The following is a 24,560-nucleotide window of genomic DNA, read 5'->3' as shown; positions in this document are numbered from 1 at the left end:
CGTCTACGAGGTATATTTCGTCTAAGTGGTAAATTTCGTCCAGGTCGTAAATTTCGTCTCAGGGTTAAATTTCGTCTAAGTCCTAAAGTTCGTCTCAATGCTAAATTTCGTCTACGTCGTAAATTTCGTCTAAGAGGTAAATTACGTCTAAGTCGTAAATTTCGCCTCCGTCGTAATTTCGTCTCACAGGTAAATTTCGTCTACCAGGTAAATTTCGTCTAAGTAGTAAATTTCGTCGAAGTCGTAAATTTCGTCTAAGAGCTAAATTTCGTCTCAGAGGTAAATTTCATCTAAGTCTTAAATTTCGTCTAAGTCCTAAATTTCTAAGTGCTAAACAGTTCGTCTACATCGTAAATTTCGTCTAAGAGGTAAATTTCGTCTGAGTCGTAAATTTCGTCTACGTCGAATATTTCGTCTAAAGGGTAAACTTCGTCTAACTCGTAAATTTCGTCTTATAATAATAAATTTCGAAAATTTCGCCGAAGAGTTAAATTCCGTCTAATTCGTAAATTTCGTCTAGCTCGTCAGTTTGGTCTAACAGGTAACTATTATCTAAATCGTAAATTACGTCTAAGTCTTAAATTTCGTCTAAGTCTTAAATTTCGTCTAAGAGGTAAATTTTGTCTAGTTCGTAAATTTTGTCTGAGAGGTAAACTTCGTCTAAGAGGTAAATCTCGTCGAAGTTCTAAATTCCATTTAAATCCGAAATTCCTAAGTCCTAAATTTCGTCTATGCCGGAAATTTCGTTTAAAAGGTACATTTCGTCTAAGTACATTTCGTCTCACAAGAAAATTTCGTCTACGTCCTAAATTTCGTCTACCAGGTAAATTTCGTCTAGGTCGTAAATTTCATCTAACTCAAATTTCGTTTGAGGTAAATTTCGTCTCAGTCGAAAATTTGGTGTACGTCATAAAATTGGTCTAAGACTTAAATTTCGTCTATGACGTAAATTTCGTCACAGAGGTAAATTTCGTCCAAGTCGTAAATTTCCTCTACGAGGCAAATTTCGCGTAAGTGCTAAATTTCGTCTAGGTCGTAAATTCCGTCTAAGAGGTAAATTTCGTCTAAGTCGTAAATTTCGTCTTAGTGGTAAATTGCGTCTAGAACGTAAATTTCGTCTAAGAGGTAAATTTCGTCTAAGTCGTTAATTTCGTCTAATAGGTAAATTTGGTCTAAGAGGTAAATTTCATCTCGGTCTTAAATTTCGTCTCAGAATTAAATTTCGTCCAAGTTGAAAATTCAATCCAGGTCGCAAATTCCGTCCAAGAGGTAAATTTCGTCTAAGTCCTAAATTTCCTCTAAGAGGTAAATTTCATCTAAGTCGTAAATTTTGTCTAGGTCGTAAATTTCGTCTAAGAGGTAAATTTCGTCTAAGTGGTAAATTTCGTTTCAGAGGTAAATTTCGTCTAGGTCGTAGATTTCGTCCAAGAGGTAAATTTCGTCTAAGTCCTAAATTTCCTCTAAGAGGTAGATTTCATCTAAGTCATAAATTTTGTCTAGGTCGTAAATTTCGTCTAAGAGGTTAATTTCGTCTAAGTCGTAAATTTCGTGTAAGAGGTGAATTTCCTTTAAGTCATAAATTTTGTCTAAGAGGTAAATTACGTCTAAGAGGTAAATTACGTCTAAGTGATAAAATTTCGTCTATGTCGTAAATTTCGTCTAAGAACTAAATTCGTCTGAGTGGTAGTTTTCGTCTGCGTCGTAAACTTTGTCTAAGAGGTGAATTTCGTTTAAGTCGTAAATTTTGTTAACGTCGTAAATTTCGACCAAGACATAAATTTCGCCTGGGTCGTGTATTTTGTTTAACTAATAAATTTTGTCTAAGAGCTAAATTTCGTCTAAAAGCTAAATTTCGTCTCCGTCATCAATTTCGTCTAACACGTAAATTTCCTCTAAGTCGAAAATTTCGTCTACAAGGTAGATTTCATCTAAGTGGTAAATTTCCTTCAGGTCGTAAATTTCGTCTCAGAGGTAAATTTCGTCTAAGTCGTAAATTTCGTCTAAGAGGTAAATTTTGTCTAGTTCGTAAATTTTGTCTGAGAAGTAAACTTCGTCTAAGAGGTATATCTCGTCGAAGTTCTAAATTTCATTTAAATCCTAAATTCCTAAGTCCTAAATTTCGTCTATGCCGGAAATTTCGTTTAAAAGGTACATTTCGTCTAATTCATAAATTTCGTCTCCGTCGTAAATTTCGTCTCACAAGAAAATTTCGTCTACGTCCTAAATTTCGTCTACCAGGTAAATTTCGTCTAACTGGTAAATTTCGTCTAGTTCGTAAATTTCATTTAACTCTTGAATTTCGTTCGATGTAAATTTCGTCTCAGTCGAAAATTTGGTGTACGTCATAAAATTGGTCTAAGACTTAAATTTCGTCTATGACGTAAATTTCGTCACAGAGGTAAATTTCGTCCAAGTCGTAAATTTCCTCTACGAGGCAAATTTCGTGTAAGTGCTAAATTTCGTCTAGGTCGTAAATTCCGTCTAAGAGGTAAATTTCGTCTAAGTCGTAAATTTCGTCTAAGAGGTAAATTTCGTCTGAGTCCTAAATTTTGTCTAAGAGGTAAACTTTGTCTGAAAGGTAAATTTCGTCTAAGTAGCAAATTTTGACTAAGTCGTAAATTTCGCCTAAGAGGAAAATTTTCTCTAAGTGGTAAATTTCGTCTAGGTCATAAATTTCGTCCCATAGGTAAATTTTGTCCAAGTGGAAAACTCCATCTAGGTCACAAATTCCGTCTAAGAGGGAAATTTTGTCTAAGTCGTAAATTTCGTTTCGGAGGTAAATTTCGTCTAGATCGCAAATTTCGTTTAAGAGGTAATTTCGTTTACGTCTTCAATTTCTTCTGAGAGGTAAGTTACGTCTAAGTCGTAAATTTTGTCTAAGAGGTAAATTTTGTTTAAGTCGTAAATTTCGTCTAAGAGGTAAATTTCATCTAAGCCGTAAATTTCGTCTCAGTTGTAAATTTTGTCTATGTCGTAAATTTCGTCCAAGATGCAAATTTCGTCCACGACGTAAATTTCGTTTAAGAGGTAAATTTCGTCAAACAGGTAAGTTTCGTCTTAGAGGTAAATTTCGTCAGAGTCGTACATTTCCTCTCAGAGGTAAATTTTGGTCTAAGTCGTAAATTTCGTCTAAGACGTAAATTTCGTCTGAAACGTAAATTTCGTCTAGGTCGTAAATTTGTTCTTAGAGGTAAATATTGTCTAACACGTAAATTTTGTCTAAGTGGTAAATTTCGTCTAATAGGTAAATTTCGTCTAAAAGGTAAATTTAGTCTAAGTAGTAAATTTCGTCTAAGAGGTAAATTATATCTAAGAGGTAAATTTCGTCTAGATCGTAAATTTCGTGTAAGAGGTAATTTCGTTTATGTCTTCAATTTCGTCTGAGAGGTAAATTACGTCTAAGTCGTAAATTTTGTCTAAGAGGTAAATTTTGTTTAAGTCGTAAATTTCGTCTAAGAGGTAAATTTCATCTAAGCCGTAAATTTCGTCTCAGTTGTAAATTTCGTCTATGTCGTAAATTTCGTTCAAGACGCAAATTTCGTCTACGACGTAAATTTCGTGTAAGAGGTAAATTTCGTCTAACAGGTAAGTTTCGTCTCAGAGGTAAATTTCGTCTAAGTCGTACATTTCCTCTCAGAGGTAAATTTTGGTCTAAGTCGTAAATTTCGTCTAAATCGTAAATTTCGTTTAGGTCGTAAATTTTTTCTTAGAGGTAAATATCGTCTATCACGTAAATTTTGTCTAATAGATAAATTATGTCGTCTAATAGGTAAATTTCGTCTAAGAGGTAAATTTCGTCTAAAAGGTAAATTTAGTCTAAGTCGTAAATTTCGTCTAAGAGGTAAATTATATCTAAGAGGTAAATTTCGTCATAGTCGTCAATTTGTTTAAGAGTTAAATTTTGTCTAAGTCGTAAATTTTGTCTAAGAGGTAAATTTGGTCTAAGACGTAAATCTCTTCTCAGAGGTAAATTTTGTCTACGTCGTAAATTTCGTGTAAGACATAAATTTCGTCTAGGTCGTAAATTTTGTCTAAGTCGTATATGTCGTCTAAGTCGTAAATTTCGTTTAGGTGGTAAATTTCGTCCAGCAGGTAAATTTGGTCTAGGTCGTAAATTTTGTCTCAGAGCTAAATTTCGTTTAAGTGGTACATTTCCTCCCAGAGGGAAATTTCGTCTAAGTCGTAAATTTTCTCTAAGAGGTAAATTTCTTCTAATCTTTAAATTACGTCTAAGTGGTAAATTTCGTCTACGTCGTAAATTTCGTTTAAGAGGTAAATTTCGTCTAAGAGCTAAATTTTGTCTAAGTCGCAAATTTGCTCTACGTCGTAAATTTCGTCTAAGAGGTAAATTATATGTTTAAGTCAATTTTTAAACTCGTGGATACGCGAAGTGTAGAAACGTTTTTGTTGCGGGCACTCCGATATGCAAATGCGTCACTCACTCACTCACTCACTCACTCAGGTGTAGACACTGCTCGCAATTAGTCGGCCCGAACGAGAGCGCCCGAGTCCGACGCCATGTTGGAATAGTAACCGCGCCCGAAGGCGACGCCATATTTGAATAGTAACCGAGCCCGACGCCATTTTGGAATAGCAACCGTGCAGTCAGTGCGAGCCTACTACTCAATGCGTGCATCGTTCCAGCCCGAATATTGATGAGTTTGTAACTTTTACACGACCATTAATGCTAGGTGTTTCGCAAAATTGAAGTGGAGTTGACTGCGAATGTTCGAATTAGTACTACGGCCAACTTGGGGGCTGAATTTCACGAGCATTTGAGTCGTCCAGGCGTTCAAAATGACCAGGAGATATGCATTTGTTTGCTGGAAAGTGACCTGAAAAGCTAATGTGGTAAGCTTTGATGAGAATGTGTCTTATTCCTCGACCTTAATGAGCTTATATGATGAGCGAAACGAACTACTTTTAATGAACGAAACAGCTATTGAATACAAGACAAACATCGGCACCATTGTATAATATTGTAATTTCATTTTTATAATTTAGCAAGGTCTAAAGCTGAGGCCAGCCGAAATATTGTTTTAACTCTACGACGTTGTGTCAACCTTGCAGTAGTGACGTATTATCGTTTTACTTTTCAAGTTTTACTGATTAGATCTGCTGTGAGATCCAACGTTAAATCAAGCAGGACCTTCGTTGACCGCTTTGCAGTTTAAACACTTAAGTTTTTCATGTTGAGTTGTCCTTGTTCAACCGGCATCGAGTTAAGTTTAGATTAAAGTTGTGTTCTCTATACTTGTCTTGTTTATTTTAATACGTTGATCTGAACTCTAAGTGGGATGTGAAATGCACATAAACTTGGAGAGAAACTCCCAAATACTTGATTTTGATAAGCTTAAATAATTTTTACCCTGTCATTTGTTTACACTTTGCTTCCTGATTGAAAAGATAACAAAGGGAAAGAAACCCCCTGTGAGCTTGTCCCCAATTATTAGTTAATACTAAATACATTGACACTTCAATTAAGCTGTTATTATTGTTGGAACACATATTTATGGTCGACAGCTTTGTCGGATCAACACTGAAAATGTTTGCAAAAGAGTCTACTCATTTTGATGTATTTTACGTGCAATATATATAGAGACTACCAGTTCCACACTGGAAAAGAGGTGCTGTCTCATAAGAAACCTTACCTACAACCTTGAATGAATTGCAATGAAAAATGTTTGTGAGCCCGTACGACTTGAATACATGCAAATTTTTCCAGCAGGCAGATCAACATCAAGATCTGGGTGTGAGGGAAGTGGGGGGAGGGGGAAGAGTACTCTATGATTTGTTGGGCAGGAGTGTCCTCTGTGACCCAAGAACCCTTAGCCTTTACCACTCTATGTTCTGCTGCAATTTTGCCACCCTAGCTATTCTGGACATATGTCTTAGTGATATGTGTGCAAAAAAGGCCAACAAAAAAGCCTACACTTTGTGGGTTAAGTGCGACCTTGCATGGTACAAACCCGGCTTGTTTTAACAGCATTTAATAATACACCAGTAATTGCAAGTTCACCAATATGTTTCATCTCTAGATTGCCTAATCCACGAGTTTGGCCATAGGTCTCCTTTGATTGTCTACGTCGTAAATTTCGTCTAAGTCGTAAATTCCGTCTAAGACGTAACTTTCGTCTACGTCGTAAATTTCATCTAAGAGGTAAATTTTTACGTCAAAAATTTTGTCTCAGAGGTAAATTTCCTTTTAGTCGTAAATTTCGTCTGAGAGGGAAATTTCGTCTAAGTCGTAAATTTCGTCCAAGAGGTAAATTTGGTTTAAGTCGTAAATTTCGTCTAAGAGGTAAATTTCGTGTAGGACTTAAATTTCGTCTAAGAGCTAAATTTTGTCTAAGTCGTAAATTTTGTCTACGTCGTAAATTTCGTCTAGAATGTAAATTTCGTCTAAGTTGTAAATTTCATCTACGAGGTAAATTTCGTTTTAGTCGTAAATTTTGTCTACGTCGCAAATTTCCTCTAGGACATAAATTTCGTCAAGGTCGTAAATTTCGTCTATGTGTTAAATTTTGTCTAAGAGGTAAATTTCGTGTAAGTCGTAAAATTTGTCTCAGAGGTAAATTTCGTTTCAGTCGTAAATTTCCTCTAACAGGTTAATTTCGTTTAAGTCGTAAATTTCGTCTAAGAGGTAAATTTTGTCTGAAAGGTAAATTTCGTCTAAGTAGTAAATTCACTTGTGTGGTATATACTAATGTCGGATACCACAAGTATCCCACACAAAAATGGTCTTCCTAGGAGTCGTTTGAAAATTACAAAAAGAATGTATTAACTATGTTAACAGGAAAACATTAAATACATTAACGAAAGAACTACTTAACTAAGAAAGATAGCCTAAGCTATAAAATAAGAATTTCTTTAATTTACAGTGCACTAAAAATATTATTTACCTATCAATGCAGTTTTTTAAAACACTTTTTAACTAGGCAGGTGTCTGATTTCCTAGGGAATCTTGCTCCACAGAACAGATCCTCTGAAGTTTAGGCTCCCTTTTTCATATTCAGTTCTTGGCCGGGGACATAGCAATTTTCTCTCACAATTTCTAGGATTGTGTGCGTGCACATGTGAGGTGTTGGTAAAAATCCTCCTCTGGTACGATGGGGAAAGATTATTATGGATTTTTTACATAATCATAGCCGGTTGTTTAAATCTTATGTTTGAGTATCATATTTTTTTTTTTTTCGTTTTATTTCGTGAAAAAAAAAATCTTGTAGGTTTTCAATTTAACAATTGTGAAGATAATACTGCTCACCGAGTTTTTCACTGATTTTAGCAGCGTCTGAATCAGCCAGTGTTATCTTCTAATGAATCCTCCTGTGCCACCAGAGACATGGAATTCAGATGACGTAATGATGTAAGACAAGTATGTATGATCTGTGGGCTATTTGTCATTTTCCTCTCGGTTTGCATTACTCAGCAGCCTGGGTAAATTTAATCTTCACTTTTGCAATTGTCGTTGAAGGATGTCAGAGATTGCAACCAAAAGCTTCTATACAAGCAGTCACAGTCGCCGAAAAATAGTTCCATTACAATCTCTAGACTACTCCGTACAGCGGGGTTTGCTAGACAGTAGACTCCGGTTGTTCAAAGCACGATTATGCTAATCTAGAATTGGAATCAGTTTTAATTTATAATTTTAATATAATGATATTAATAGTATTATGATAATATTAATTGTAATTTATAATTATAATTTCCATGTTGTGACCTAACCTCAAATTCCTCCACCTAAGATAAAATTGTAATCGCGCGGCTTAAGGTTTTGTCCATCAGAACTGGCGGGTTACTCACATCACACAGTTCGATGTAACACTCGGTGTTCGCCGCGAGGTCATGGGTTCGATTCCTGTCGGGGACACAGATTTTTTCTTTGTCCCACGCTCGGACAATGTTGAAAAATTTACCCTTCACATAGTAAACTCATTGTTTGATTATAGAATTAATTTTTGCCCCTTTCATTTCTTCATTTTTCCTTGCTTTTATACTTTAGCATGTTGCCTTCATATAATCTAAGGTAAGTCACATTTTGTTACAATGTTTTTCAATGTGTTTCTTTATTACTTTTTTTTAGAAAGTACACAATATTTTAGCTTTAAAGGCCATAAGTAATTTTCCTCAGAGTTCAAAGATTGAACGACCGACATGCGACAAGCTAACCCGCAATGGTTCAAACGCAAGAAACGATAAAAAACAATTATGACAAACAAAATGCGCGCGGCAATCAAAACTACAAGCAAACTTGTTTTCTACAAAGTTAAAAAGTAAGGAAAACAAAGTTGCATGCATGCCATTGCACACCAGTACTGGGTGATGAAAGGCTTAAAAGAAGGAAAAAACTGAGAAGTGAACACGTAAGAATCCGAATTCACTTAATGTCGCAGAGAAGAGCGACTCCCCTGAGAATCCAGTGATCCGGACTCTGTACGGTTTTGAGCCACAGAGGGGTGATGTAAGTCAGGTCTGTGCGCTGAGGTTTCTTGTACACCGGACACTGGTATAGACGCGGGTCTTTAGGTGCTGTGGAGTTGACGGCATATACGTGCACCACAGGCAGCAGGGTGAAGAGGACCTTAGGCTGGGGCTCAATTAGTTTACATCCACGACGATCCCAACCAGCGCCATCCAGGTATAAACCATAAATATACACACCTTCCTGTAACAAGAGTGAAAGGCGCATTTTTTTAGGCTAAGGCTTCAGTGAACTAGCCCACGAGAATGTTACAGGGAGTTGGGGAGAACCACGCCAAAACGGTGAGTGGAAGAACTAAAAGAGGGAAAATGCTCGTTGATCTTCAGCCACGTTTCTTGCTGCTCACTGCCTAACAGAAAACCTGGGAGAAGCTACTCTATAGCATAGGCAAAAACAAAACAAAAGTGAAAACAAAATCTTTCCTTTTGGCTGTGCTCATATGCTCATGTCGCGGTCTTTCCCCAGTAAAAAATGAGTAAATTAAACTTCAAATTTACGAGTAAGTTTGTATCTTTTATTTATCTTTTGCATGGGTACGCCTGTATTGCATCAGTTTATGCTTCGTGCTTGCGTTTGCGTCACTAGTGATAACCAAACACCCATTTCACACGTAGAACTGCCACATTACAAGTGCAACATTCAAGAAAGTTGAACTTACGGAGGGGGGTGAGTTGATGTCCTCTTTCATAGCCCTGATGACGTCATTGTGTAGCACGACAGAGTCTAGAGCCCAGCCCTTGTGCGCGCGCGTGACTTCCTGTCTCATAGCAGTGAGGAAGCCCTGGGGGTTGAAGAAGCCAGTCATCCAGAACACATTAGGGCGACCATTGAAAATCCAGGTGGAGAACTGACCGTTTCGTTCCAGGAACTCCGTGAACCAGAACCCCAGGGTTGAGGACTCCCACGAAATCTGCGAAAAGATAAAAAAAAATGTGACTCGCAAAAAAACATACCTAAATTTCTATTTGTCAACTCCCAAAACCAGCGAGTCAGGAAAAGCCCGCTTTACTTGTATCTTGATCTTCTCATTTTTCCAAGCTATTATGTTCTTCAGCTTCTGCTTCTCTTTACGGATAAAATCGTAACCAAATACTCTGCTTTTTAAGCACCCTTCACGATGTCTCTGAGTGTGTCTTTAATGGCTACGACTACAATCATCGCTTTTTGTCAGGCTGTCACTAAAATTCCTTGAAAAAAGGCCTTACTTTTCTCCAAAGAGCGGGAATCCTGGCATCGTACATGTTATCCAAGGCATCACGCAGATTCTGTGACAATGGGAACAAATAATTAGCCTTTGATAGCGTCATAAGTAAATTTCTATGCATTAAAAATGCTGATGAATTTAGTGCCATGCTGAGAAAAGAAAGCATTCCTATATACCTCACTCATAATGATGGTTCCTTCTATGGCCAGCTTCAGGTCAGTCAGGGTTTGTCGCACCAAGGATATGACGCGCTGCATGCGGTCAATCTCTTGTCTCAAAAAGATGTTCATGGACGCCAGAGCTCCCATTTTCTGAAGTCGCGCTCTCACCTGTACGTACAAACAGAAAACGTTAAAATGTTCCTCATCTCGTTGAATAATGGCTAAATTTCTAAATGGAGTAGATCTTACTTCATGTGGTATGTAGTCATTTGGAAGTTTCTCCAGCATATCATCTGCCTGTCTGGTCACAACACTCTCGCGTGTCTCCCCAGACCCTCCCCCTGAGTCCTTGGGTTGTATGCTCATGATAGTGTCCAGCACGTCTTTGGCTGTATTGCTCTGGTACCTAAAAGAGAATTTCAAGCGAACCTACTTGGTCAGTTTTAACATGATCGCGATGAACTGCTAAACACGCCTATATCGTATGGTTCTTCGAAGAATTTTTGTCTATGTGTAACAGGTTTCGAGCAACTCTCTGCGAACATTGCTCCTTTTGGTGAAAACAACAAAATCATTGTCAGATGCCACACGCTACTGAAGGTGTCTTTCTTACTTTTTGCCAATAGGTCGACATCTTTCAGTCAAACAACTAACGAGCAATCACATTCATGTGTAATCTGGCGACATGTGGTTACTTTGACTTCTTAGTCAAACTCGGTTTTTCGTTCGGCCACGAAGTGGGATATGTGAAGTAGCGAGAAAACTTTATTGAGCGACAACGACAGGTTTCACGGTAAAATTTGAAAAATGAACCAACCGATCTTGTTTCTAACGAGGCGAGTAAAACTGACTAACTGACTCACGTGATATCTGCATTGGGATGCAAGCCAAACACCTGAGGCGTGTCCACTGAAGGAAGAGCTTGAATGGCTTCAAAGAACTGCTCCAACCCACGACACTTGGGGATCTTGTAGCCGGTGTAGAAACAGAAGTCATCGCTAAACATGTGTTCCCCAAACCAAACCTGCAAGAAAACAACCAGTTTACCAAATGTATCTTTACTACTTCCAGCCTGAGGGAAATCATTTCTTAGCTATCTTGAGAACGTCACTTGAACTAGGTTGTAAGATAAACTACTGTTTACTCAATGATTGCTGAGGAGCCAAAAACAGCGAGAGTAGAAAATGCTTCCAGTATAACGCTTCAACGGTTGTGGCTTCCTTAAGAACGCCGGAAGGAAGAGAGAAAATAATTTTTTTCAAAAAAGTCTTACCTTTGCAAAGGTGTTTAACAGCCTCTTGTCGTAATCATCGGTAACTCTACCACCATACTGCACCTCCCCAAGCATATACCTGACTGTGTTCCACGACACGCCCTAGACAAGTCAATTAGAATACGTAGTCATTTAGAATTGACTGGTCTGTATTTATCTCAAAGATTCAGTGTTCATATTACCTTCTTAGGATCGATGTCATCCAAGTGGTTCTGAACGAATTGCACACTAGCGGCAAAGTCTGCCTGGTTGAACTCGTAAGGAATGTTCCAGCCTAGCGGACCAAACTTACGCCGTTCCTGAGGAGGATAAAAATACAAAATTCAATGTCTTATGAAGAGCAGAAAAAGAAAAACACACTGGGCAAAAACAGACAGTCTTGATACTATAATATTTGTTCCTGTACTAACGGTATTGTGTATGCTAGGTTTGAAGATTTTTAGATCTTTTCCGTGCTTTTAAGGTTTTCGCGCGGTAAAAAAGAGTTATGGGTAAATGTACCGATCGCCATCTTGTTATGCATATAGAGAGAAATTCTGTATGCGCGCGCTAAAACGACCATGATCGCAGCGTCAGAATCAGAAACTTACGAAACAGCAATTAGACGGAAACTCTTTTCTACTGAGGGCAGTAGATGTACGAGACTTACAATAAAAGTCTTCACTGATGAGGAATGGAAATATTTTCCTCACCTGAACGACGGTGTGCAGGAAAGCCACAGCATAGAGGGTGGGCTTCCACTGCGGCATGTTAGTCACATCCAACTGGTCCTGAGTGATTCCAGCGTAAGTTCTCTTTAATCCTGGCTTCACGCCCTGTGGCGGCTCGTTTGTGAATTTGATTGAAGACTATAAGTAAACAAGAAATGAGATGTAAATTGGGAAAATCTAGTCATTTCGAGTTCAAACTTCTGCTGTTTACTAAGACATTCAATAAACACAACCAACGCAAATGTGAACCAATGCGAAATTCCAAGGAAAAAAAGGTAAAACTAAAACATCGTTATAAAATCGATACGACGGCGTTCTCTAACTGTTTCTTCGCGACTGAACAATTTACTCTGAAAATTAATTCGTGAGTAGCAACACGTTTTGTTTGAGAAAGAAAACTTCAGTTTACTGAAATACGGCAAACAACTAATGTAGCATTGGAAATGTTTGTAACATCGGGACTTTACTGTATGTTATATCCCATAAACAGTTGTACCTACCTGCAGAAGACTGATGGGGAACTGATTGTGCGCCTCAGTTGTGATCCAGACGCTGAAGCCCTCGTGTGAAGACTCGGCAGTCGTCACTGTCTCTAGGAGCTCGTCCATAAAGTTTAAGCCCAAATGACAGTTCTGAAGCAGCACCCAGCCGCCCTATCGTCGCAAACCACACACAGGTATTTTACCATGTATCATGAATCGAGATACACGATCACTGTCAAACAGCGACGCAAAGTGTATCTCAACGGAGCTTCAATTTCACTAGCTAGAATTGAGCCTGAATTGTTATCTTAAGCTTCTTCATGCTAGGGAGGTCTGAGCGAAACAGGTAGCTTCCAGACCTTGTGTTTTGTTTTCGTTTGATTTGAGCCAAATACAGAATTAACAGCCACCTACCAATGAGGCCTTGCTGTGCTCTTAACTTGTCGCTTGGTATATGCATCCTATGTCTATAACTTCGTTTTCAAACAAGAGGAAGGGGGGAGACGTGATCGCGCATAAGAAGACGGTAATGATAAAAATAACAGCTTACACCAGCCATGGACTGTTGAAGGAGTCTTCTGGCGTGCACTTCCTGCCCCTGACCCATGGATACTGCTCGGCATTCTGCAACAAAAACCTTTACAATCAGAATCAAGTAAAAAACAACGTTATTCATGCTACATATATAACAATACTGTTTATCACATTCTACAACGTACCGATTCCCTTGCGCTTAGCGAGGTTCTCAATGGCCCCTGTAGGATCGGAGCCCATGGAGAGGAAGCAGATGAGTGGTGTTTGAGGATTGCTCTCTTCCCAAGTGGCCTCGAGGTTCAGGATCACGCCCTCAGCATACCTTTCACCCATGGTGTCTGCGATGTACTTACGAGCCTGATGCAGCGTCCGGTCAGGACACCATGACCTGAGGACCACAAGTAGCAAGGGTAAGTATTCATTCATTTACTGATAAATGAACATGTCAATCTCTCGGAGAGATTGTCGGAGAGATTGCTGTCTGGCTGACCTGACTAGTAGCAGCTTCCTGAAGGTATCCAGTGAGATCTCGTAGCCATCAGGAATAAAACTCTCTTCGGGAGCGTCGTTGTCGAACCACTGCTTCCAACCGGACTCGTTCCGGCGAACCTACAAGTAATTTAGGCCTGTTAGAACCCATACCGAGAAACCGCAAGGCGGGGTGAACTGCTGAACAAGCGAAAAAACCCAAACAATTAAAATAAAGCTTTGGTGAAGGCACCATGCTCCACGAGGTATACCATCCCACGTTAAGGAAGTCTCGGTGAAAGTAAAAGTAACGGACGAAACGAAAAGTTCCTATACTCATTATTCTCTATAGACTCTATATATCCTGTTGTCTTACTGGTCCAGCTACCTAGCCATTGACACTAAGGTAACTTGGTGAGCTCTACTAAATAAAGCTTCTTACTAGTTTAGTTGACTATAGCTTTTTTTCTACTACACACCTGATCTAATATGCCTGAAAACTGAGGTAACTTGCTAAGCTCTACTAAGTTCAACCAGGTCATATCCATGATCCACTTGCCAGGTTTGGGTTGTACAGCCTTCAGATCAAGAGCCGCACCACCTTGAGCGAAACCAATCATAAGCAATTACTGGCAAGAGTGCTAAATAACAAGCACTAGTTATACGTTTACAGATATGAGATGTTTATTGGCTTACAAAAACTCGCGCAACCCGCTCGAACAAGTCAGAGTGAAGAAGTTTCTCTTTCAGTCAGCAAATCGGAAGCTAACACAAAGCTATTGGTAACTTGGGTTACGAGCAGTCTCCCGCATTTTGATCCCACAACACGTTTTCCCGCACTTAGCACAAGTCACATATTTTTTTTTACCTCGGGTTCTAATGGGTTGGTTATACCTTCACCACTGTAGAGATTGACTTTCGGATTACAAGCTTTTTATTCCACTGGAGAACTGCTCTTTCTAAGAACAAGGCAAGAATTTAAACATGGACCTATCCTTCATGACTAACAATTTGTAGTCTAGTGCTATTTTTTCTAACTAAGCATCTTAAACGTTTAGCAGTTTGCCTCAGAATAAGTTCACAAAATCATCAGGCTATGGCTGTTCAAAGGGTAGGCAGCGCCATCATTTGGATAAAAACCACGTAATTTCTCTTAGTGGATTGCACAACGCACCCTTTGAGCAACCGGATCCATCACATTGTTATTAGGTCTTTCTTTTATTTTATACACGACCCCACAAGCTTTTAGCTTTAAAACTCAGCGTGTTGAAATAAAGGCTTTCTATCCTATCCTACCCAAGATAATGAGCAAAATTAACATTTTATTACCTTTTATCAATGTCTGGAATTCTTGGACCTTAACTTTGCCACCTTGGATATCAATCTTGAGCGCCAAAAGCAAGGTAAATAAGAACTTGTGATTCTCGTACAGACCACGACAGGAATATTTGAACACCTCGTATGTCAGGAACTCGATAATATTCTGTATTCTTTTTGCTGGGATTGGTGATTTCTCAGACCTGTAAGTATTGAGAAAATCATTTGAATCGAACCGTGCCTGAAAACTGCGACAAATCTTTCCTTTATAGCAAAAACGGGAATTCCCCGTACGTCTACGTGGACACATCTGCATCGCGTAAAATTAGACACCAACTCATAATACATAGTAATCCTAGACCAACATGGTTCCAGAGCAGTGTAGTCTGCACAGCACTGACCGAAAATTGCAAAACGTGCTTTCTCTTTCTTTTCATTCTTACTTCTCTGTGTTTTTCTACAGTTTTGAACCACTATTTACAAGGTTTCATTCCATGAGACCAGTTCAATATCTCAAAAAAGAGCCCCCAAAACGGCGCGACCCAGCAGCATAGCACAGTTAACATTATTAGCCAAAGGTAAGTTATTCCGCTCTCTTATCGCTTACTTTGCCATGGACAAATCAAAGATCCCCAAGAACTGTCTCAGCGAGGTCTGGTACATAACATTCACCATGCTCATCTCAACGATCAAGAAATAAAGAATGGATCCCCGTGTAGCCACGGGACGGAACTCCTCACGCGCCAAGTTGATCTTCACTTCAGTCTCAGCTGCCACAGCAAGCTTCTCGCTTACTTCCTCAGCTGTCTCTTTAGTGGTCTTCAGTACGGCTACGAGAGACTCGTCCTCTACTAATGATCCCTGTACAAAAACACAGTATGATGTCGGCTCATCTTCTGATTGACTTTCAACTTAACCTTACCTCATTATTATGTTACCTGTGAGGTCACTTGTTGTACCTGACCCCAGATAGCCTGTGTGGTTGGCGGTTGGTAAGTTATGTACGTGAACAGGGGCAAAAGTAAGAAACCCCTTGTCCACTCCATTCTTTTCTCGGTTTCGGAAAAACGTTCTTACCGACCCTGCTAGGTGCATGGATGGGTTCGCACACCGCACTCACGCTGACAAAACAAGGTGTGTTTTACAATCCACGGCAGAGCACATCAACTCAAATGATACACGGATTAGCATCAGCAGCCCTAACAACAGTTCGTTTCGTAACAAGGTAAAATATAATTAACAGTAATCTAATAGCAAATATTTCTGGATTAACCCAACGCAAAATGAAATCAAAACAAAACTGACCTGAGTACTTGTCAGCCTGTACAACAAATTGTCTTCAAGCTCCTTCATTTTCCTCTTGTTAGTCGTCACATCTTCCATCAGCTTTACTCGTTCTGCTTCTAACTCCTTCAAAATCAAAGAAATAGTTTCAACTATTTGTACAAAACGGGGACTATGCAAACGTAACTGAGCAAGACTTGTAGAGGAGACGGGTGGTGTAGGGCAATATAAACTACGCTTCACCTCTTTTTCTGTATTAATGACTCTTCCCAGAAGTTGTTCTTCCAATCCTTTCATTGTCACAGTAAAGTCGATGATTGCTGTTCGTGCGCTGACCTAAAAAGTGAAGGGAAAACACTTCAGCATTCATCTACATGGACTGAACATAATTCAAATGCAGTGGGTCAAAAAGACAAAGTTTGTTTCACTCACCTCCGGTGTGTAAGAGGGGTTTCCCAGTTTTGTGGTGATGTACATTCTAAAACCGCTCATCACGTCACATTCTTTATCTCCAACTTTAACCTAAAACATGCATTAAAAAAAATCGATAGTCTTTTGATTCGTTTTTACACCCAGTCCTCTCAAACTTATTACATGTAATAAGCAATGATGAAATGGCGTTTTACTACCATCTCTGTTAAAATTTTGGTTTTAGTGTTGAATTATGAATGGCCAAACAAATGCGTTTTTACCGTTTTTGTGGCTTTTTTTGTTTATTTTTTTGAAGTTCCTTCGGTGAAATCTTCAAAACTTTCACAGTATTTCGAATCCGGCGCGATACGAATTTTAAACACGCAAATAGTAGGGTTTGTACGGGCAGTTTTTGTTTTTTCGATTTCGCAAATTTGTCTTTCACGCTGCGGAAAAACTGGACAGATAGATTTCACTTAAAAACGAGTTCCAACTGAAGTAAAATATTTATTAGCAGTTTGCCAAATTTTACGAAATTTCACCGAGGGAAACGCGAGAAAATTCGCCGTCAGTTTTTTTTGTACCCGTGTTATCGAACAACACAGCTGACGTTTTCCTTCGAGCGCGCGCAGATTATTCAAGCTTTCGTCGTTAGCGCACGTGCGATCGTAAAACTATAGAGAGCCACCTTAACGTAACTAACGAGTACTAACTGGTGAATCCTGAGTGAATTCGCGCTTTTATAGTTATTTCGTTACAACAACATCAGACAACATTGTGACTTTTTTTCAGTCTTGTGTCCGAAGCTTTCTTTTAGTAACTTATTACCGTAGCGGCATTGCATAGAGTTTCTAATTGTTACTGATATCCCGAGTTTAATCAGCCACTCAGCCAGCAGAAAATCACTTACATGCAATCGCAGAGAATGGACCCTGTTCTCGCGAAATCGCCGATGTAGTAGCGCGCACTCAGAATTCAAATTGAATTTTACCTTGCGCGTGTGTAAAGTCCTCGTCAATTATGTCGTCATAGGACTATTACATGCATTCTTAAGCAAACAGAGTTTACTTCTACAAGTTATCTAACGTACACTCAACCGACTACGGGGTTTACCTTTCACTTATTATACTCAACTTTTATTCCACCTTTCTCTAATGACGTGGGTAAGTATGTTAAGTATTTTTCGCAGTTTTATCTGCTGGCGTTATGTCCTAGCCTTCGTAATTATAAACTTTCGTTAACAACAGTTCCCTCTAGACGCTTTGTTTTTGTAAACACAGTTAACTGAATATAGAAAAACCACCTCTCCACATCTCAGGGATACCATAAGAGTGCTAACTTCCGTTTACCGTGACAATATAACACTATAACATAACAATATAACAATAATAATATAACAATAATAATATAACAATATAACACTATTGTCCAATAAACAGGTTGTTTTCTCGAGCTAACAAACCTTGAAGGTGGAGCCCGACTTGATAAAGTTCTTCTCAAGCACATTGTCCAGAGCAGGGTCCAGTTCTTCTCCGACGTCTTCGATGAGAAGGGGTCTGCCGAGTGACAACGCGTCCTCAAGATGATTCCGGAAGTACTTATGGTTGAGTGACGTTACCTGATTACAAAGGAAGTGAAATTAGTAGACTAGTATAACAAAACTACACTGACAGCTGCCACAGAGCTTTGTAGCTGAGTCCAACTAATTTCCAACAATAAGCATTGAAACGTTCATTATGATTAGCGAGTGCGGGCAGGATTGATTTTGAATATTTTGAAGACAGAGGGGGACATTTAATAACAGGTCAGACTGCGTTATTATTCTCTTGCAGTTTTTGAGACGTCATAGAGAATCAGATAATTGCGTGCTAGTGACTAAAAACACTAATGAACTTGATTCTCGCAGTAAGAGAAACATGTAAGCAAAAACATTGGGTTAAGCAATTTTACGAGTTCTTCGACCTCCTCTGCAAAGCTCAGTGAAAACAAACGCAGAGACAAACTCAATTTACTTCATTAGCCATAAATTCACCATATATTCTTATAGGTAAAAAAATACATTAAGAGCTCGGTCACACCTGCAGCTCATTTTCCTTCTCTCGGCTCATGATCCACGCCTTGCCTTGCGTTTGGGGATCAATAAGAAGAGGATAACGCGTTGCCTTGGTAACGATGATGCCGTTCTGAATAGAGAGCTCGTCGCTCGGTAGCCCGTGAAGGTTCCATTCACCAATCTGCGGAGAAACAAAATCTCTTTGAACATCTTCGAATATCGGAATTTTACTGTCTTCACAAAAAGGTTTATCACTACATGGACTCAAATGAACAATATGTCATATGGTAGATCAACACCAACCGTTGCTGCATCTGTCAACATAGAGATGAGATTCAGATTTTCAGAGAAAGGGATCTTGTTTGCGCTCATTTCTTTCTCCCATCTGCTCAGCAGCAAATTACGGAAATTCTGGTTGAATGGACCAAGATAAGAAAGAAAACCCGTGGCCAGCAACACGTCTCCAACAAGCCTGTTAGTTAAAAAAAAAAAAAACAGTGAGAGGATTTCATGATTTTTCGACAATTTCCGACCATTTCGTGATGCTTTTCGATGATGCGATGATCGTGATGCGATTGCCAAACGAAGATTTCCAAAGAAAGCCAAAAATTTCCTACAATTGCCGAGGAACGTCGAAGCTGTCTCGGCCAAGTTACGATGTTCCTTAGTGGTAAAGATCCTTGTGAAACACTTTATTGAAAGGTAACACAACATCAGAAAAGCTCCCTAGTTTAATATCTAATTAACGCACCTTCCAATCTGATCCTGAAACTCTTTACTCTGTTGAGTCCACCGAACCTTCTCACCTCCCAAGCCTGTGATCAGGGCAGACGCAGCCTGCATTTTATTCTTACATGATTCAGCATCGTCAAGCAACTCCTGCGACAGCAACAGCAATAAAGAACTGTCTTAACCATCATTCCAAATACTCAATAACATCTACAGACGACTAGAAAACCAAGAAAAATGACCTCGAAGACCATCACTTCACAAACGACAGAAATTTATCAGGAATTAAGGATGGCAATCAATTCTGTAAACTTCAACTTCAACTTCCTTTAATGTGCACTATTTACAGAGTTGACAATAGTTAGGACAGATAATAGATATAAAAAGAGAAATATTTGTTACATATGGTGAAACAATAGCCCCAAGAAGACCAAAAAGAGATGTGCGTGGTAACCAAAGTAGCGACTGGCTTTCGAGCTGGTTCCACCATATTAAGCTAAATACGATGGTGAGACTGGCAATGGATTTCAATACAAGCAAACGTGAAAACTTTAGATTCGCAGTTCGCTTCTCGCTACAGTTAACAGTTTCCTTAGAAATTTGTTTCGATTATTTACTAAAATGTGGAGTTTTTATTCGATAGACCAAGAGAACATGCTTAAGGTGGCTGAACACAGTTTTTGATACCTGTGTTCATTCACCTTTTCCTCTAAAACGCTTGATCCCTCGGTCGCCAAAATTGGCAGCAAGCAAGTTAACAACACAAGCTTTGTTTTTTTGATGGTTAAGCTGACGTATGTACCGTTGCCATGGCAACATGAATAAATATAAACAGGCCTTTAAAATCGGTTTTGTTTATTTACAGAAAATCTAGTCATCAGATTTTCTTTATAATTTGCATGCAACAAGCTTGTAACGATTCTCACAAGTTAACACAATTTTGCTAATAATTTAACAGAGACATATTTAATTATCCCTTGTTGAAGGTTCACTGGAATATCTAGAATTTCCTTTGTTAAAGTTCAATTATTTTCAATGCTCCAGTTACTTATTTCCTTAAGTATTTTCGTGCCAAATTTCGTGAAATTCTAATAGTGGTTTTCGAGTAATAGGCGTATTTCCGAGAGTGCAATTTTTTGATTTACTACGCATGCGCTGCATTTAACTGGGTTCTTTCGGTAACAAAGAAAAAGCTGAGAATTGCTGGGTCCTTTGCATCGTTGCCTTTCCTAACATATCTTTGTAATAAAAGACTAAAGCCACCAATACACTGGGTTCAATTATAGAGAAAAATAACGCAGATAGTGCGGGTGTTGAGTAAATAAAATGATCGCTCTATTGACGGCATGTTTGTTTTTTGCAATCCTTGCGCGCGCGCTGAATTGCATCACCAAAAGCGCGCGCGAAAACTGTGTTCGGCCACCTTAAAGCTAAAGGAGAGAGCTAGATTGTCGTAACGTGTGCGTGATCACCTGTTTCTCTCTGACAGCGCCATCATACATGGCTTGTACTTTGTCCAATTCACGCTGTTTTTCGTCCAGCTGAGCCTGTGCACTGTTCAGTTCAGCAGCAGCCACATTCAGTCGAGCCTCCTGAACGACAAGATTAGCCTGCAAGCAAACTCGCTTTAATTACCTTACTTTTTTCGGGGATAGCTCGAAAAAAATATCCTATAGTTAGGTTAGAGACATTTTGCATTATTAAAATAATAACAAATTCTGTTTCGTATGGTTTTAGCAGACTTTCATCACATACCTTCAGAGGTAAAACCTCTTTGTTCACTCCGTAGAAAAACGCCATAGCACAAGTCCATGAACAAAGTCCAGCCACATTGCCACAAACCTGCAGAATAATCAAGATAAGGACAGCGTCGCGGAGGACGGGGGACTCTCACACCAAAAGGGATGTTCGTCGAAAAATTTGAATTAAATGTTACAGGAAGCAATTTTTCACGGCGAGTTTTAACGAAACAACGTTGCGTTAAAAATCGATATCGTGTAACATGCCGCACATGGCGACTTTTAACGCAACATCTCGTTGCGGCAACATGTTGCAGGTTTTGGCAAGCGATTCAAAAACCTACAAATTGTTGCCCGAATTTGCATGTTGCGTTAAAAATCGACTCGTGGACTACATACCGTTGCCGACCGTTGCCGCAGCAAAGTTGCGTCAAAAGTTGTCTCGAGTAACATGGATTAAAAATCGGCTGGTGTGACATCACCTTAAAGGAGACCAATATGGGCGTGGCTCAAGCTTTATTTGAACCCTAAAAGATATCACTTAAGGTGGCTCCCTATAGTTTTACGATCGCACAAGCGCTGAGGAAGTAATCTGCGCGCGCTCAAAGGAAAACGTCAGTGGTTTTCGATATTTTATTACGTCAACATGAGCACAAAAAGCAAAACTGACAGTGAATTTTCTCGCGTTTCCTTCGGTCACATTCCGTAAAATTTGGCAGATTGGTAGCAAATATTTTTACTTTAGTCGGAGCTCGTTTTTCAGAGAAATCTATAAGACCAGATTTTTTGCAGCGGTAAAAGACATAAATGTGAAAATATCGAAAAAACTGCCTTTACAAACCCTACTTTTTCGTGTTTAAAATTCGCATCCCGCTGGAAGCGATGTGATGTAAACATTTTGGAAGATTTCACAGAAGGAAATTCATGAAAATGACAAATAAAGCCATAAAAACCGTAAAAACACATTTGTTTGGGCATTTATAATTTAAGACTAAATCCCAAAATTTTAACAGAGATGATAGCAAAACACTAATTGATCATTGCTTACTGACAGGTAATAAGTTTGAGAGGACTAGGTGTCAAAGCGAATGCAAAAACATCATTCAAAACATAACACTTGCGCGCGCAACGCCATAAATGATTACCCTATGGAGCCACCTTAAAATGGAAATTACAGCGTTTTTAAATATTTCTTCGAGTGCACCCTAAAAGATACTTTCAGGCCTAAAAATAGTGACATTTTGTCCTGAACACCCTAAGTGAGACAATGGGACCAGAATCCTTGATTTATACCCCAAAGCGAGAGGACGACCATTCTCGACTTTGTCACATGGTAATCCCCCTCCCCCCCTACCCACCCCCGCCCCCTCCGCGCCCGCTCGGGACAGAGTCATTGAAGGATGAATTGGCATATACTTTAACCAACAACAAGACAAACCTTTTTGGCGGTTTCTAGATTGTAATCCTCCATCTCCAAGTACGGCTGCAGCAATTCCACGGCTTCCTCGTTAATTGTGTCTTTGGGAAAATTCACCAGATTCTGAAGAAACCCTCCTTGACTCATAAGCTACAGAAAAATATGTGTCTGTTAGCAATGGTTTAACATTTTGAAAGAAAACAGTTTCCTTAAATACAGTACATCTTGGTATAACTTACTATACCGTGTGGAGGCACAATGACCTCAAGGTTAGTGCGCTCGACTCCGGAGAGGGGGAGGGGGTAAAAATACTCCTAGTCGCTTCATGCGATATAAACCGGAGATAAGCGCCGCCCTGATGGCCCACTTGGCTTGTATGCAGACATTATTACCTTACCATGAACCGACATTGTTTCTTTTAAACTTTCTAGCAACTTTCCTTCAGACCAGGTTTGCAGAAAAAGAAACATTTTACAAAGTAATTCCAGCGCAGCGAACGTCGCAACATTTATAATCGTAAACTTTGGACTGATGAGACGCTATTCTTGATCAAAGACCTCTTGTATTAAATTGTATTCTCAAAATGTTTCAAAAACATTTTCAATAACAAAAACAACACATCTTCTACTGGTTCAGTTTTCATTCAAAACAAAAAATTGCGGTAAGAGTAGATTAGGCAAGTAGGAAATTACCTTAAGAGATTCACTCCAGCTGGGAGTTACACATGATCTCTCAGGATCAAAGACAACTGGAGAAATAGCACGTCTGAACAGCAGTAAAACACAGTCCATGATGCGCATGATCAGATGAGGTGGTTTGGCCAGTTTACGGACAGTAGATATATCAGCGGCTTTGATGGTCTACATTGGTGAACAACACAAACAAAAGCTACAATCAAACTCCACTTAGTTCAGTGCAGAGTAAAGTGGAACCTTTCAACCGGGGCGAGGGGGGGGGGGGGGGGGACCTAGGGCTCTGAAAAAGTCTTCAATAGAGAAAGATGTCCGAGGCTGCTTACAGGAACCTTTTTTGCGTTTTCGAAGTGTCTGAGAAGAGATTTAGATTAGGTTTTGAAAGACAAGTAGATTGATATTAAAACAATTACATTATTCGCTCTCGATTTCTATGCGTGATAGAAATCTCGCGCTCATAATCTAATTGTTTAATACATAACAAGTCAAATTTTTCTCGCATCTTGATTAGTTCGTACTTGTGACCTATTGGCGGGCAGATGCCATTAACATTTTTTTTGTTCCGTTTTTATATAAAACAAATAGATTCCATGTTTCTGTGCGTCTGTTCAGTAATAGATCACGAAAGACGTCAAAATGTGGTAGGAACATGGTCTAAAACAACTTTATATGCAACAGTTTCTGTTAGATTGGGATTTTCGAATTCTTGCGCCGAAGAACGAATAAAACTCAGCCAAACTAACCTGCAGTGCTGCCTCAGCTTCCTCCAAAGCTGGTTTAGCTGCTGACAGCTTCTTTTCCGCAACTGCTTTATCGGCCTGGAAAGAAAGAAAAAGTTATATTTTTTGTCACGAACCGGTAAAGAAATAGCTCTATGCAAACTCTCTACTGAACCAGCGTGATTACAAAATAGTCTCAAACTCCCTCCTACGTTTGTATCAGAGATAACTGGCAGTGACCAAGGAACACCTCAATTACCGTACGTGCGCTCCCCGGCCTTCCAAAACAATCACTCAACCATCTACAAGACTTCTCTAAACCCTACTATCCCGCGTTTTCTCTTTGCCAGAAACAAATGCGGTACATGTACTCACCTCAATCTCGTCCACGATTGCTTGGGCTTTATCTTTCACCTTCTGCACGGAAGCCTTGACTTTCTCAGCCGCCTGGGCACTAACTGTCACCTCCTCCAACACCTGAACAAACGTATTAGTGATAAATTAAGATTTAATAATGGTGCACGGGTCCAGTACTAGCCTGTGTGCTAGGCGTCTAAAGGGGAGGTACAAGGAAAACTTGGGTGCTTACGCGAATCGAGGAAAGAGCGCGAAGCGCGAGATCACGATTTTCGCTTTGTGTTTGTACTCTCTCCCTGGGCTTTGCGCTCTCCCTTTAACCTCGCCTCTCTCCATCTCAATCCCCTTTCCACTTCACGTAGCCTAGCTCAATTGTGAAATAACACATCCTGAACATCTCAGAACTATGGAAGCCCCTTTGACTAACACGTATCATTTATAATACAACTTGTTTCGATTAAAAAAAATTGTTGCAAGTTGCACAAACACGTTACCAGTTGCCAACGTCTCCGTACAAATGACCTGACC

At 39.4% G+C, this 24,560-nt stretch overlaps 1 protein-coding gene across 1 annotated transcript in view; it reads right to left on the bottom strand.

Annotated features, from left to right (window-relative positions):
* Positions 1-8,153: 8,153 nt before the first annotated feature.
* The window catches only part of LOC145492943 (dynein axonemal heavy chain 8-like), a 69,427-nt gene continuing 53,020 nt past the window's right edge, over positions 8,154-24,560 (bottom strand). Inside the window, exons 60-87 of the mRNA XM_081472321.1 lie at positions 24,051-24,152; positions 23,700-23,774; positions 22,957-23,124; positions 22,286-22,414; positions 20,864-20,950; positions 20,581-20,718; positions 19,131-19,258; positions 18,683-18,851; positions 18,405-18,560; positions 17,789-17,944; positions 16,348-16,437; positions 16,159-16,251; positions 15,937-16,041; positions 15,239-15,492; positions 14,644-14,834; positions 13,794-13,915; positions 13,337-13,455; positions 13,032-13,234; positions 12,863-12,936; positions 12,331-12,483; positions 11,813-11,968; positions 11,303-11,419; positions 11,121-11,222; positions 10,711-10,871; positions 9,863-10,253; positions 9,688-9,747; positions 9,141-9,392; positions 8,154-8,665 (exon numbers count right to left, since the gene is read on the bottom strand). Coding sequence (XP_081328447.1) covers positions 8,378-8,665; positions 9,141-9,392; positions 9,688-9,747; positions 9,863-10,253; positions 10,711-10,871; positions 11,121-11,222; positions 11,303-11,419; positions 11,813-11,968; positions 12,331-12,483; positions 12,863-12,936; positions 13,032-13,234; positions 13,337-13,455; positions 13,794-13,915; positions 14,644-14,834; positions 15,239-15,492; positions 15,937-16,041; positions 16,159-16,251; positions 16,348-16,437; positions 17,789-17,944; positions 18,405-18,560; positions 18,683-18,851; positions 19,131-19,258; positions 20,581-20,718; positions 20,864-20,950; positions 22,286-22,414; positions 22,957-23,124; positions 23,700-23,774; positions 24,051-24,152 — 4,239 coding nt within the window. The 3' untranslated portion in view covers positions 8,154-8,377. The remainder of the gene's footprint in view (positions 8,666-9,140; positions 9,393-9,687; positions 9,748-9,862; positions 10,254-10,710; positions 10,872-11,120; positions 11,223-11,302; positions 11,420-11,812; positions 11,969-12,330; positions 12,484-12,862; positions 12,937-13,031; positions 13,235-13,336; positions 13,456-13,793; positions 13,916-14,643; positions 14,835-15,238; positions 15,493-15,936; positions 16,042-16,158; positions 16,252-16,347; positions 16,438-17,788; positions 17,945-18,404; positions 18,561-18,682; positions 18,852-19,130; positions 19,259-20,580; positions 20,719-20,863; positions 20,951-22,285; positions 22,415-22,956; positions 23,125-23,699; positions 23,775-24,050; positions 24,153-24,560) is intronic.

The sequence above is a fragment of the Orbicella franksi genome, chromosome 7 (genome assembly GCF_964199315.1).
Source record: "Orbicella franksi chromosome 7, jaOrbFran1.1, whole genome shotgun sequence".
NCBI classification, from domain to species: Eukaryota; Metazoa; Cnidaria; class Anthozoa; order Scleractinia; family Merulinidae; genus Orbicella; species Orbicella franksi.
Note: the sequence above shows the minus strand (reverse complement) of the source record. Positions and strands in the feature narration are given on the sequence as shown.